General features: G+C 44.3%; 3 protein-coding genes across 3 annotated transcripts; 2 read left to right on the top strand and 1 right to left on the bottom strand.

Annotated features, from left to right (window-relative positions):
* Positions 1-23: 23 nt before the first annotated feature.
* On the bottom strand, positions 24-4,937 carry SAMD00019534_009690 (hypothetical protein; the record flags this gene model as incomplete). The annotated part of the gene is made up of 7 exons (XM_012902936.1): positions 24-563; positions 637-974; positions 1,049-1,336; positions 1,416-1,661; positions 1,730-2,071; positions 2,135-4,754; positions 4,824-4,937. 7 exons carry the CDS (start codon positions 4,935-4,937, stop codon positions 24-26), a joined length of 4,488 nt encoding a protein of 1,495 aa, XP_012758390.1.
* A 1,066-nt stretch (positions 4,938-6,003) lies between these two features.
* SAMD00019534_009680 (hypothetical protein) lies at positions 6,004-9,994 on the top strand (the record flags this gene model as incomplete). The annotated part of the gene is made up of 9 exons (XM_012902935.1): positions 6,004-6,172; positions 6,268-6,837; positions 6,904-7,059; positions 7,121-8,478; positions 8,540-9,073; positions 9,118-9,369; positions 9,444-9,533; positions 9,620-9,712; positions 9,785-9,994. Coding segments are annotated over 9 exons (3,432 nt in total), but the record flags the coding sequence as incomplete, so codon positions are not given.
* A 3,487-nt stretch (positions 9,995-13,481) lies between these two features.
* SAMD00019534_009670 (hypothetical protein) lies at positions 13,482-15,587 on the top strand (the record flags this gene model as incomplete). The annotated part of the gene is made up of 1 exon (XM_012902934.1): positions 13,482-15,587. The coding sequence occupies one exon, from the start codon at positions 13,482-13,484 to the stop codon at positions 15,585-15,587; it is 2,106 nt and encodes a 701-aa protein (XP_012758388.1).
* Positions 15,588-15,630: the final 43 nt, after the last annotated feature.

The following is a 15,630-nucleotide window of genomic DNA, read 5'->3' as shown; positions in this document are numbered from 1 at the left end:
CTAGAGTTCAAACAAACCAACCTTTATTTGTCTCCAGCCTCTTCCAACTTTTGAATGATCTGGGCCATTGTTGGTCTCTTCTTCTGTGACCTCAGACAGTCCTTGATGAGTGATGACATACTGTGATTGACAAAGCTGGGGATCTTGGGCTTCTGCTTCTTCTCGTAGACAGTCCTGACCAGCTCTACAATGGTCTGGATCTCAGGGTAGGGCTCCTCACCAGTGACCATCTCATACATCATCATTCCAAAACTGTAGACATCTGCCGCTGACGTGTACTGCTCTCCCGCCAAACACTCTGGTGCCTCCCACTTTGGTGTACCTGCCACTGCAGTCATATTGATGTTGCTAATGACACGACTCAATCCAAAGTCGCCAACCTTTGCAAAGTCATTCTTGTCGACCAGGATGTTGGCCGCCTTGATATCACGATGGATCATATCAATTGAGTGAAGATAGGCCAGTCCCCTGGCCACAGACAGCGCATGTCTAATAATGGTCATCAATGGAAGTGGATGACTCTTCTTCACGACGTCCCACAAGGTACCCTTGTGCATTATTTCCTGGATTATTGATTAAAGTTATCCATGTTATGTTAGTCGAGGTCGATGTCTGATGAGGTATTCAAACACTTACAGTGACGATCATAAAGGTTGAATCCATGTTCCTTGGTATAATACAGGCTCCTTCCAACTTTAGGAGATTGGGATGGTTGATGAGACCCATGATTGCCACCTCTTTCAGGAAATCCTCTAGACGGAATGAGTAGCTGCCCTCGTTGAATATCTTAATGGCAACCTCTTTGCCATTCCACAGTCCTCTATGAACCTTGGCAAGTGCACCAGCACCCAACACCTCAGCAATTGACAAGTCTCCCTCGTCGATCTTTGTGTGAGAGAACACCTGTCCCAACTTGCAGAGCTCCAATATAATGCCAAGACCTCCACGATTCTTGATGATGGCCAAGTTGTCGTCTAAAGTGTAGAAGAATACATCAAGTTAGTTGTTGAATGGACGGGATTGGACCAAACTAATTTAGGAAACATACGTGATGACTTTGAAAGGTATATCAATATCTGTGCGGCATGAGCGCGAAGGATGTCGGCGCCTGGTGCTCCACTCTTTGCGTTGGCTCTCTCCATGATGTCGATGAAGAATTGGATCGAGAAGATGTCTGTAAACTCCTTCTTTGACTTGACTGAAAGGTCATCACAGATATTGGCCAAGAACATTACAAAGTGTGGCGCGAATGAGAATGAATCATCCTTTACACAAAGATCCAAGAGTGTCTTGAGGAACTCCTTTATCTTTTGGAATAGGTCGTCCTTTGGTTTGTCTTATGGATTGATTGATTGATTGATTGATTGGTGAGTGAGTTAATGGTGATGGCATAGTTGGAGTAAGTTGATACATACATATCTTGACAAGTGGTGCGATGGTCTTGAACACCTCGCATCGGTAGGACTTGAAGGTGCATGTGATTGTCGTTTGGATCAATACATTGATCAGGTAGTGGATGGAGTCGTTTGACTTTTCCTTGAGGCTGGTTCTAGTGTCCGCCAACACATTGGTGAGGTACATCACTGTCATTTCATCGCCACAAGTCGACAATATTGGTATAAGATGGTAGTTGCCCTGAGCAATGTCATATGAAAGTTTGTCTAATAATGATTGGTGAGGTTATGTTAGCATCATTGATTGTTTGAATGATGGATAGTGTCACACATACTTAGAGGTGATATGATAGAGATGTTTGTGTTCAGATTGTCTTGGCTGTAGGACAATGGAGATGGCAACATTGCCTTGTTGTTGGCAATGAGTGGAGGTGTCGCAGTCTCGTTGGCGCCATTCGGCTCACTGATTGTGAAGAAGTCCAGACTCCTGACACCAGTGGACAGCATACCCATCAGTCCATTCAAACTGAATGATGTGTTGGCCGGTGATGCGGATGACTTCTCTGGCGTGGTATTGGAAGCTGCCACTGCAGCCATAGCCGCCGATGACTTTGGTGGTATCAAAGAGAACAAATCGTTCTGATCATACATGAATGACTTTATACAATTTACAATGTCTAGGGAGATGGTGTGTCAGTGGGATCATTCCAGGTCCAATCAATATTGATCGATGTACTTACCTTTCTCGTTCTGGAGCACTTGAGCGCTACACACTGTGAGGATCTTGGACGAGATGTTGTAGATGTGCTTGATGAACTTGACAATGTAGTCGAGGGTGAGGAGGGGGTCGCCGGAGGACTCCTTCTGCTTGCGCATGCGCTGGATGAATGTGGATGCCAGGGTGAGACGCTTGATCGTGATGTTGAGCAGTTGTTTGAATAGTATTTTACAGAGCTTATCACAGATGAGAGAAGTATGATCAAACAATGCTATCTCTCGCTCTTGTGTATCGACGAATGCTTGCACGGACGCCTGCTTCGACTTGAGGTACTCCTGACAGTGCTTCGATGTCAGTGACTTGGACGAGATGCTCTCGGCAACCGACGCCTCCTTGAACAACTGCACCTTCTTCAGCATGGTCTTCTTGACGGCGCTGATGCTCGTGGTGATCGAGTTGAGAAGTTGGACAGAGTCCTCGAGCGACGTGGGCATGATGAACGACGAGCAGAACAGCTGATATACAAAGTCCAACGTGTTTCTGTGTATCGATTGGCGTCGCTGTGAAGTGTCCATGCTATTGGCCTTCTTCTGCTGCTCGTTGATGTTGAACTGATGAATGTTCTCAATGGTCGTCTGTTTCTTGAGCATTGATTGTGGTGATGCCACGCCCAGGGTTGTAGTGGAGCCTGCCGAGTTGGTTCGCGCTGAACTGATCACCTTGCCCCCCACTGTAGTCATCGTCGTGCTCGTGCCTGTGCCAGTGTTTGTCGTGCCCATGCCTGTGACGGTCGTGTTTGTCTTGTTGGCGATTCCTCCATTGGGATTGGTCAGCACACCTCTTGAGCTGACTGTTGGCGAGCCCTTGAGGGGTGATGCCACTTGCTTGGACGCGACAGCCGATGGCTTGGTCGGTGTGATTGGGCTTGATACCTGTTGTTGCTGGGGTGGTGTCGCGACACCATCAGACGGTATAGAGACGTTCGTGTTGAGCGACTCATTGATGGCCTCGAGCTTGTTGACTATTTGAAGGAACTGCTCCTGGACGACCATGAATCGATTGTTGAGGAAGTACATCTCGAATGGCTTGTCTTTTTTGAAGGCCGAGACAATGTCGCAGATGTAGTGCACGAGGAAGTCGGGCACGGCCACAGTGTCTGTGAGGGGCTTGGTGAACATTTTCATCGTGGACACGATCGGCTCGATGTTGTATCGACTAATGCCGTTCAACTCATCCGTGACATCGACGTCCAGACAGAATGGTATCAGTTTGTATAGTTCGCGCTCATCTCTTGTCGTAGACGCAGTGGACAGACTGGCAACGATGTGATTCTCGCCGCCTGGCATGATATGTTGCTGATGCACGTGGTGATTGAGAGTGGTTCTGGTCTCGGGGTCGACGAGCAATCGACGAATCATCTTCTCCATGATGTTGCACTGCATCACCAGCGTGGACAGCGGCAGGAATGTGGCCGAGTCTGTGTCTGGCACCACAATGATGAAGTTGGAGTTGGGTGACGCGTTGGACGAGGGTGCGGGGTTGCCACTGCCAGGCGACGAGGGCTGCGTAGACACCAGCGGCAGCTCCCATTTCGAGATGAACATAATGAGTGAGATGAAGAACTTCTCCTCATTCTCAATGCGATTCTTGAGGTAGGACGATGTGATCACGCCAAATGATTGTTTGGTCGTGTGTGGCGAGCCACCCGGGGTGGCCGGCGAGCTATATGACTGTGGCACTGTCACTGGCTGCTGTTGCTGTTGCTGCTGTTGCTGTGTCTGCTGAGCTTTGAGTTGCTCGCCATTGATTATATTTGGTGACATTGGTGATGACATTGGACTTGACTGATCCTTGCCTAGGGGTGACTTGCCTGGCTTGCCCGGCTTCTCCTCGCCCACGACAGCAGAAGCATTCGCCATACCATTGAACAGTGATGGCGACATGGGCATCTCGTGTTGTGACGCCAACATGGAGCCAAGATAGGGCTTGGACATGGGGAAGTCGTCGTCGCTGCCCACCACCTTCTTCCAATCCTCGAGCATCTTCTTGAGCTCCTCGTTCGATGAGAACTGAACCGAGCCATCGGCCTGTATCGACTGCAGCTGATTCTGATTGATGTAGCGAATGGCCACGCCATTGCGCCAAAAGTCCTCGTGCACCGAGTGATCCTTGGCAAAGTGGAAGAAGCCAATGCCGTTGGCCTTGCTGCTGAGCCACTTGCCCGAGTAGTAGTCGTGGCTGGCTTGGTAAGTGGGCGCGGCCACGTCCCCCATCACCTTCTCCACGGCGTCAAACGATGCGTTGATCTTGGCCAGCGTTGAATATGAAGTGTTGCCTGCGCCGCCAATGATTGTGGCGCCATTTTCCAGCAGAGCCTGGTTCTGTTGTGCCTGCTGTTGAAGTTGTTGCATTGATTTGAATGGCGTGACCAATGGTTGTATGGCCAGTGATGGTGGTGTGACCACGCTCGCGTCTATATGTTTGCGATAGCCATCATTCACAACCAATACACCATCACCATACCTATGATCATCCTTCCAATTACCAATATAAGTTGATGTTGGATACAAGAATATACCCTTGCCCTCCTTATGCTTTGAATCATCCACTGAGCCACAATAGAATCCAAAGTTTGAATGTATCTGATTACCATGCAGTATAAGTATGAGTGAGGTGTCATTCATTCATACACTGATTGATTGATAACATACATAATGTTGTAGACCATCATTCTTTAGTATTACATCATATAGATATCTGTCTGGTTTGATAACATCGAATGGTTGCGATGTGCCACCATTACTGGTGTTACTTGTGTTTAACATCATTGTTATAACAACTAACTATTGTACACTTTGTTTGATAAATAAGTTGTAGTATATATATGTTTGAGTGACAGACACTGTGAATGAATGATTGATTGATTGATTGATTGAATGATTGATTGATGTTGTTGATACTGTTGTTGAGGTCTTTCGAATAATGAATGAGTTTATGATGTTGTGATTGAATATCTATCTTTATCCGTTATACACAGTTTATCTCTCTATCTTTTTCTATCTGTATCTCTTTATCTCTCTATCTATTAAAACACACACTATTACTAACACTAACATTAACACACACATCAATCAATCGCTCACTCACTGAATCGATGCATAGTTTTAGCCAATGAGTGGCAAACACACACTCATCAATCAATCACCACACTTACCACTCAATCACCTTTACCACTCACTTGTCGGACACCCTTCCCACACTCACTAACACCCAACTTATTATTTATTAATGGTTGTGGCGATCTTTGGTTTGGATTAAATGGATAATGAGTTGGATTGTTTGTTTGATTGATTGCGAAGATGGTACCATGGTCATGTCAATACTTTGGAAAGACATCCATCATCATCACATGGTCCATTGCTTCTTGAACTACGGATGTACATATATTGAGGTGAGTACTATTTAAAGTGTGAATGATTGAATGGCATTATCATGTTCAACCATACATCATCGTATCGATAAAGTGTGTATGTGTGTGTGTTTGTTGTTTGATCATAGTCGATTCAAACACACCCACATAACAATCACAACTAACAACTAAACAACTAAACAACTACAAATAGTAGTAATAATTTATATTATAACAAGATAGTTAACTTTTAGATAGTAATAGAATAGGACATTGACAAGTCTCTTCACATTGTTTTATTTGAATTCAAAGATTTTGTTTGAAGGTTATTTATTTTTTTGATAAATATCTTATCCCTTCCGATTCAGGCATCTTCTACTTCAGCAAATACACAATCACCACTCATTCATTCATTCATTCACATAAACATCAACAACTTATAAATAGATTAGATACAATCAAATCAATTAAGAGATAGATAGATAGAAAGAGAGATGTCAGTGTACACCTTTGGATTGGGAGTGAATGGTGCATTGGGTCATGGCGATGAACAATCACAGAACTTGCCAAAGAAGATACAATACTTTGGTGACAATAACAAACGAATCAAGAGGATAGCATGTGGATCATATCATACTGTATTCATAACAGGTATGTTTGAATCATTGATTGAATTATTCATTGAATGAATGAATGGTACTGACACTACTCACGATGCTTGTGCAACTCAATGAATGAATGAATAGACGACGATGAGTTATATATGACAGGTATTAGTCAAGATCCAAAGAATGGAACGACATTGTTTTATGGTCGAACGGGTACGACTGAACCATTGACGACTGGTAGTGACACTTCATCACAGACGGATGATCGCAAGTTATCGATAACAGCATCAGAGTCTGGTGGTAACAGTCCACCAACGAGTGCCGCCGACGCTAGCATCACAGCTCAGCAACAACATCCCCAACCACATCCACAACGTATCGATGAGGACAAGCGAACAGAGACGATGGAGGGCATCTCGCTGATCACCAGTATTTGGATGACCGATGTCAAGCCGCCTGTCACCACGCCCATCCGCATCTCCCTGGACTTTTTGCAAGGCAGTCCACACAGCAGTGTCAAGCAGGTGGCGCTTGGCAACTATCACATCGTCATCCTGACCGAGGGTGGCAACGTTTGGTCCTGGGGATCAAACTCCAATGGACAGCTTGGCATTGGTCTGGACGTCCATTCCAACACACCACGAATGGTCGAGCTCAAGTGTGTCAAGCATATCGCCACAGGTGTCAAGCATACAGCCGCCATCAATGGTAAGGAGCAAGCTCACATGGTCGCTACCCTTATCACCCATCACTAACACTCAATCATTCAAACAGAGTGGGGAGAGCTATACATGTGGGGAATCAATGATCATGGTGAGCTTGGACTTGGAGATACAGGTCATCGAAGACTTCCAACAAGAGTATCCAAGTTAAAGTCAGAGTATGTGACCATGGTGGCATGTTCCAGCACTCACTCTGTCTGTTGCACAGGTATGTAGACACATTGGATGATGTTGAGATTGACGGAAGTAGGCTAACACATGCACACCAGACTCTGGAAAGATGTACTCATGGGGACAATGCGACAAGCTTGGAAAGATACAGACTGTTCCAACAGTGTTGCCATTCCAAAATCATTTGGAGGGCGATGCAGATGGCGGAGGATGTGGAGGTGGAGGCGAGGTGCGACAGATTGCATGTGGCGAGTGGCAAATTGCAGCTTTGACACAGCTTGGCGAGGTGTACTTGTGGGAGGTTGGCGGTCGACCCACCCCCATCCATCACCTGCTAGCCCAGCACAGCGTGCGATCGATCACCATGGGCAACTTCCATCTGGTGTGCCTCACTGACAAGGGTCAGGTGATCACTCTGGGCAGGAACAAGTCTGGCCAGCTTGGCCGCATACTGGCGTCCACCGAACAGGGCTATCAGCCTGGCTTGGTCAAGGAGCTGTGCCACGATGAGGAAACGGCCACCACCAAGGTTGGCCTGCCCGACAAGGACTTTGTAATTCAGATACAGGCGGGCGAGTACCACAGCGTGGCGTTGGTGCATGATGCACCCAAGACCAAGGCGTTGCTGAACCTGCTCAAGGTACAGCGTAACTACCTGCGACAGTTGAACATCCTTTCAAAGATATACTACAAATCGATGATGACCATCGCCACACCTAGCGATCCGCTCGTCACCTCTCTGCTTCAACAGACTGCGTCGGGCCAGAACCCGTCGTCACACCCTTCCGCCGCCTCGATCTTTAATACCAACCAGGTCAACAACCCTTACATCACGCCCAACTCGCCACAGTTTGGAAGCACGCCACCATCACCCGCGTCTGCGCTGGCGCCACCATCATCGCCCAGCAATCCTCACACTCAAGCAATCACATCCAGCTCATCAGCATCCTCTCCCAACCTCATGAGTCCGAGCGGCTCGTCCACCGTGCGACTGAGGACTGCCAGCATGGCCACCATCAGAGGCCTTTTTGGCCTGAATGCACTGTCGAGCATGAGCACAGAGGAGACGTCGATCACCGAGGAGGAGGTGTCGGGCATCTTCTGCGACCTTACCCTTCTCATCAGATCGACACAGATCTTCTTGAGCCGCCTTGACTCACGTCTAGACAATTGGGACGTCATCAACAAGGTCGTGGGCGACATCTTCCTCGATGACAACATAATGAGCAACTACCGTGTCTACATCCCATTCAGTGACAACTACAACTCTGCCTGTATGACCTTGTTCAATGCTCGCAAGCGCACAGAGAAGCTCACCACACTACTCAAGGAATGTGAGAAGCGATCACAATCATTTGGCATCAGGTTGGATCAATCACTCGTCCAGGACATGGACCTCAAGAGTCTATTGTTGGCGCCACTTCAGAATATCCCAAGACTATACATCATGCTAAAGGTAAGTCATCATCATCGTCTGGCCGGACCAATTACTCAATCATACTAACCATCATTCTATCAAACATAAACAGGATATTCAAAGCTTGTCGACTCACAAGGATAGTGAGTTGCTCAATCAGGCAGCTGGCAAGTTCCAGGTGTTGTTGGAAAGAATGAATCAAAACTTCCAGTTCGTCGATGCCGTCGAGATATTGAACTGCTCCAGCAATGAATATGGCAATCCACAGATCATGGGTGGTTCCTTGGCACAGCTTGTCGACAAGTTGACTCATCACAACATCTCAGATCCCAACTTTGGCAATGTATTCCTACTCACGTTTAGAGCATTCACGACGCCACTGCATCTAATGGACATGCTCTATGAGAAGTATGAAAAGACACCAGCCGTCAAGAACCGAGTGCTCAACATCCTGACGGCATGGATCGTCAACCACTTCTACGACTTTGAGAACGACCCCATCCAAGAGATCATGGACCTTCCCAACCATCATCCCAGCTCACTATCCGTGCGCATGGAGGACTGGATCAAGACATCCAACAACACCCTAATGAACTCTGTCAAGAAGGAGTATGAGAAGCAAAGAGGAAGAGTATGTATTCATTCGACTGATGGCCAACAACAATCACATTCAAACTCACTAACACCAACATCAACCATGCACAACAGAGTGTTGAGAGTAGACTTAATTCACTGTCTGTAAAGATCCCAATACCAGCATCGACGCCAACCATATCATTGTTGGACTTCTCAAGCATGGAGATTGCACAGACTATCACAGTGTTGAATCATCTCTACTTTGCCAAGATTGACAAGAGAGAGTTCCTCAATCAGGCATGGGCAAAGAAGAAGGCACCCAACATCCAAGCATCAACTGATCACTTTAACAGAGTATGTATTTGTATTTGTTATTACCACTGGATCCTCAAACACATACACTAACCATCACTCATTTATTCAATCAGCTGAGTCAATTGGTTGTATCCGAGATCGTTCAACAAAAGATGTCAAAGCAGAGAGCAGCAACATTATCCCATTTCGTTGCCGTCGCACAGGTAATGACTCAATCAAACATTGCACTCATTCTCACTTCCACTCACTCACTCAATCACTCCACCTCATTCCACTCAATCAAACATAGAACTGCTTCGAGTTGAACAACTTCACAGGAGTGGCGGCAATAATTTATGGACTAAACTCTGGACCAATATCAAGATTGAAGAAGACATGGAGCGTAAGTATCAGCACATGATAATGGCCATCCAATGGATCACTAACCAGCTAACAACATTGAAACACATTTTAGAAACTATCCAAGGACACTATGAACACGTTTGAATATCTGGAGAAGGTTGTAACACCATTGAAGAATTATATCTCATTGCGCCATTTGATGGCCACCGTCCAGCCACCTTGCACACCATTCCTTGGTATCTATCTCAAGGATCTAACATTTACAGAGGATGGCAATCCCTCTGTGATTGGTGGTCTGATCAACTTTTACAARGCACCGTAAGATTGCCGAGGTGATCTTCTTGCTTCATCAGCTCCAACAAGTGCTCTACACAATACCATTTAATGCTACCATTCGTGACTACATCCTTAGCACTACAGTACTAGATGAGAAAAAGGCTCAGAGCTTATCAACATCCTATGAATAAATTATTATCCAACAAGTACTACTTTGAATGATCCTTGAAATGGGAGGTTCAACAATTCCAAGAATATAAGTGATATGGCCACCTCACCCTTTTCATTTTAAATTGCTCCACTTCAGTTCAAAGATATATTAAATATAAATATTTATACTTTGAATATAATGACATCTAAAAACAGTGAATGCGAAATAGATACAGAGGATGTGGATGATGTCCCATGCGACGTGCACTCGCATCCACAAAGATTCAGGTGTTCAAAAAGGGATGATGCAATACATTGCAGACCAGAGTTCGATGCAACCAATCCAGATGAGATGTATACCGTGTTTCCACAGAGAGGATGCAACGAGTGTTGTAGGAAGATCGTGATCGGAATATTCAACAAATATATTACCTGGGCCAGGAATTGCATTCAAATAGTGGAGAACATCAAGCTCGGTCGTCACCAGAGTTATCCACATTGGATAGACTATATTAGATATATCGATCACACACTGGACCAAGACAGTCAATATGATAGAATACAAAGGTTTCTGATCAAGCCTATGGAGATAGGGGACTTCGTGAAGAATTGGGAAGGTGGTAACACAGAAGAGGACAATCCCAAATTGGGGGTCGATCTTGATTAGATTGCGGGTAACTGTGATGTACACACAATCAATTAATCAACAAACAATTACCTGCCATTTTAATATAACATAATATTTATAATAAACCAAGTTCTTCTTCATCTACCTCCTTCTTGAGGTCGGCGGGCAGGGAGTCCTTCAACCTCAATTTCTTCCCTTAATAAAAACTAAAAAAGAAGTTTAGCATCTGGAAGTTTCGATCGACCGACCTGTGGGTTATGGGCCCACCGCTCTACCTCTGAGCTAAGATGCTGTCATTTTCCGAAATTTTATTATTTTCATTTTTGACTAGGTTTTATTTGCTTTTTTTTTTCAAGCTTTTAAAATAATAATAACAAAATAACTACTGACTATTAGAACAAAAAAGTATACCTTTGTGGGAGTATACAGTTGCCTTGACAATATGTCCTGCCCTTATTCCCATTGTGATTCCAAAATTGGATATAATATTTTTTTATTTAATTTAAGATCTTTAATGGCAATGAGTCTGAGACAAAGGTGAGCAAGGTTGAGAATCATTATCTCTATTATATCTTTTTCAAGCATATGTGAGTTCATGGTCATCGAAGAAACAAAGAAGGGGATTAAGGCACAATCTCCAGTCTTTATATAGCTACTGAGGGCTTCACCCTGATTGTAGCTGTATAATGATTGATGATAGCCCATTACCAATATGATCTTTATAAGTGTCAATCTGTACTGATCATTAATGACTATCCCATCTGTAGATCCGTCCTCGACGGCACCAACTATTCTCTCCATCTTTTCCTTTGATTGAGCAAAATGATTCGATGGCCTTGGTATGAAGAAGTTCGAGGTCATCTGTGATCAATCCATAATGTGACATTCGTTCAATGTGTCTCCAATACTTCTCCACAGTCGAGCTCAATAATGGTGGCAGGATATAGGGACTAAATGTTCTAACCAAATGTGGTGTGACCTCGGGGTTGTCAATGATCTTGTTTGGTAACAACTCATCAATGAGTTGCTGATCGTCTGTTGTGAGGATATAATCGATTCTTGTGTATGCCACTGATCGAATCATAGCTGGAAGACCTTGAGGAAGTATGGAGAGGGCTCGAGCAAGGCGTCTCGGATAAGGCTGGGTCTAGTGATTATGAATTTAGCAAGTTCAGTCAGGTCCAATCAGTCACTCAATGATATGCAGCCATGATCGAGGAGGAGCTTGGTCATCCGACTCTAGATTGAGATTGGCCACAGTCTCCCATATCCTCTGTTGATTGATATCAAACTTGTATGGATGTGTCTGCTCCAACAATGTTTGAGTGATATGTGTGTTTCCCTGCTCGATCGCCACTTGTAAATAGGAAGTGCGATAGAATAGATGTTGATATCTTTTATAAACATGGTCAAATATATCATTGTCCACTCTATTTCTGATCAATTCTATAAACTTTGAGTAATGCGGGGCATCAATGTGTAGGTTCTGTTTGATGCGGTCACGCAAGAGACCAAAATGACCATTTGTCACAATGTGCTCAAAACTGGTCCAATGATGATACTTGAGTCTGCTCCATGTAGTTCCAATCCATGCCTCTGGGTCTTTCTCGTTAACGGCATCAATGATTAAATTGTCTTGATAGAGTGCATCATGTATTCGATGTATCTCATCTACGATGCTCCTAAATATCACTCTATTATTGAGTATTCTAAAGAATACTTGTGGTTTGTCTTGTGATAAAGTTGTATTTGTTGTCATTGTTATAACTTTGTTATTGAATAATGATAAGAATGAGGTGATTACTTAATGATTACACTAATCCGAACTTATTTCAATCAAAAAAATATCTATCTAATCAGAGATATTTTAAATATAGTGATTCTTAATTAATTGATATTTAAAATATTTAACACTTTTGTACAGATGGTTTATGTTAGTTAAATTATAGTTAAAAGAATAAAGATAATATTTTTAGATAGACTAGTTCTCAAACTATAAGAATATACTTATAATTTTGGTTAAAAATGATATCATCACTTGAAAATCGTGTCTACAAGTTGACCAAAAGTACATAAGAAAAACTCATCATGAAGATATAAAAGTTACGCCCAAAGGGGGGCTCGAACCCCCGACCACACGGTTAAGAGCCGTGCGCTCTACCGACTGAGCTATCCGGGCAACTGTGAAGGGAATTCACATTACAACGGTTAAGAGCCGTGCGCTCTACCGACTGAGCTATCCGGGCAAATGTGAAAGAAAAACAGTTTTCAACGCTTTTATGTCAATATTTTTGGAATTTTGTTACTATTAACATTTCAATAGATATTTTCCAGACATTCAAAACTAATAATATCAATATTAAACAAATGATATTAAAAAATGTTGTAATAAATTGTCCGACCAAAATATAGGAAAATATTTCATTGAACCGACCGAAAAACATAGAATGATCTTAGAATCAATTGAGCTCAAATCTGATCCTATTCTTATAATTTCTTGATTACAATATTACAATATCCAATGAAAGGATGAATTCATTCATTCAATAATAATAGAATATAAAGTTATTATTACTATACATTGCCAATGATCATAATTTAAAGAAATATGGAAATATCATTATTTAGAAAAGTTGTGTTTGACAATCGATACTTAAAGAGATATATCTTTGTATCTGTTCTAAGGATCAATCGTGATCCGTATGGTATACCATGGCAACAATGTATAACATGGTCACAACTCTCATTGGAATGGATGAGCAAGAACAAATATCATCACCTGCTTACATACTGGCTTCGCATCCACATGGCCAATCACGAAGCTATCTTCAACACACTCAAACTGATCAAGTACCGCCAACCATCAATCGACAACTTTGCAAAGTCCCTAGCAGACTACAACCCTCTTCTTGACGAATACTCTCAGCCTGTGACATTCAACTCGATCGGTCTGTTGTGTCGCCATGTCAATGACCTTGCCCTGTTCCAAAGAGTCTACACTGCGTTCGAGCCAATGTTTCAACTGACCAAGTCTTGTAATCGCGACACACAAGTATCATTGGTCGACGAGGCTTGTTTCTCGGGCAGCATCGACATTGCCAAGTTCCTCGTGAGCAAGGGCTTTCATATGGAGTCGGCTTACCACGCATTGGGCGCCGCCGTTGACAAGGGCAACCTTGAACTGGTCAAGTACATATTGGAGATCAGTCCTGTTCAGAGCGACTACACAATGACTCGAACAGCAATATGCAACGCATTCAACCAAGCATTGCTAACGAACAACATGGAGATTGCAAAGTATCTTGAGCCCGACTTGCAAGGCACCAAGCTCAGCATGTTGACCTTGACCCAGCTGTTGGACAAGAATCTGGACGCGATGGTCGACTATGTGTTTAGATGCAAGATGGTACAGACGCCCAACTCACCCGTCAACGTATATCAATACCCTATCAAACGGAACAACTTCGAGCAACTCAATCAATTCATTGAATACTTCAACTTCCCTGTGGAGCTATACGACATGACTGTGGCGGTCGGTGTGAAGGGAGGCATTGAAATGGTAAAGTTTGTGTACCGCATGCTCAGGCCACTGGGCCATACTCCGATCAATGGTGTGCTGACTCATGCGGCGAGTGGTGGAGACATGGACATACTCAGATATCTGGTAGAAGAGTTGAAGGTGGCAGTGGACAAGGAGGCACTAGACAGCGCAGCAAAGACAGGCAACATCCAAGTGTTTAGCTACCTGTTGGAGAATTCTAGCAATCAATGTCGTTGTTCACCAAATGTGTTTGATCAGCTGGCTGCCAATGGTGACCTGGAGATCATACGCCTGCTCCATACTCAGCGATCAGGTGTTCAAACATGTTCAGCCAATGCTTTGACTGAGGCTGCGTCAAAAGGACACCTCGAGGTTGTCAAGTTCCTAAGTATGAATAGGACAGAAGGCATGGAACTACATACTGCGGCATGGTGTGTTGCAGCTGGCCGCATACAAGTGCTCGAGTTCCTGCTTGCACACAACCGAGCTGATATCAACTTCAAGTCTGTTGAGGTTGTCAACAATGCATGTCGCAATGGAAATGTGCCATTGATTCAGATGCTTCTAAAGGAAGGCTTCGCTGTGGACACTACAGCCATGGACATTGCGGCCGCACACAATCGATTGAACGTTGTACAGTACCTTCACGCGAATCGAACTGAGGGCTGTACGACAGCAGCAATCGACACAGCATCGAGCAATGGACATCTGGAAGTGGTACGCTTCTTGAACACATACAGGAAGGAGGGCTGCACGTTCAGCGCGATGGATGGTGCAGCCAAGAATGGCCATCTCGACGTTGTGGAGTACCTACACGAGTCACGCACTGAGGGTGCTTCGTGCATTGGACTGGACAGGGCATGTGTCAACAATCATCTGGACGTGGTCAAGTTCTTCCTTGAGAAGCGAGAAGAGCGATGGAGTGACAGTGGAATGGAGGCCACAGCGTTGAAAGGCAACACCAAGATGCTTCGAATGATGAGGCTTCACATCAATCCAACAATGTTCATTGATAGGTCTTCATTGACATCACGCTATCAGACACCTCAGACTCTGCGATCAATACTCTGTCTCCATCAACTGGGTCTGATCAAATTGAGTGACTATGTAAAGGCCTTCACACCTACCATTGACAGCAAGTACCTACTGCTACAACTTCAATCACCCAAGAAAATGGATATGGACAAGCTCTTGGACACTGTCCACGCATTCACCGTATACCGCTCTGACCAGCCCAAGGATGACAAGTCATCCAAGCCCAGCTTTGCAGTCTCACTCATTGATAAGGCACAATCATTCTTTAGCAGGTCTAACAAATGATTGAATGATTGAATGAATGAATGATTGAACTTTAATTCATATA

The sequence above is a fragment of the Acytostelium subglobosum genome, assembly GCF_000787575.1.
Source record: "Acytostelium subglobosum LB1 DNA, scaffold: scaffold2, whole genome shotgun sequence".
In the NCBI taxonomy this organism is placed as follows: domain Eukaryota; phylum Evosea; class Eumycetozoa; order Acytosteliales; family Acytosteliaceae; genus Acytostelium; species Acytostelium subglobosum.
Note: the sequence above shows the minus strand (reverse complement) of the source record. Positions and strands in the feature narration are given on the sequence as shown.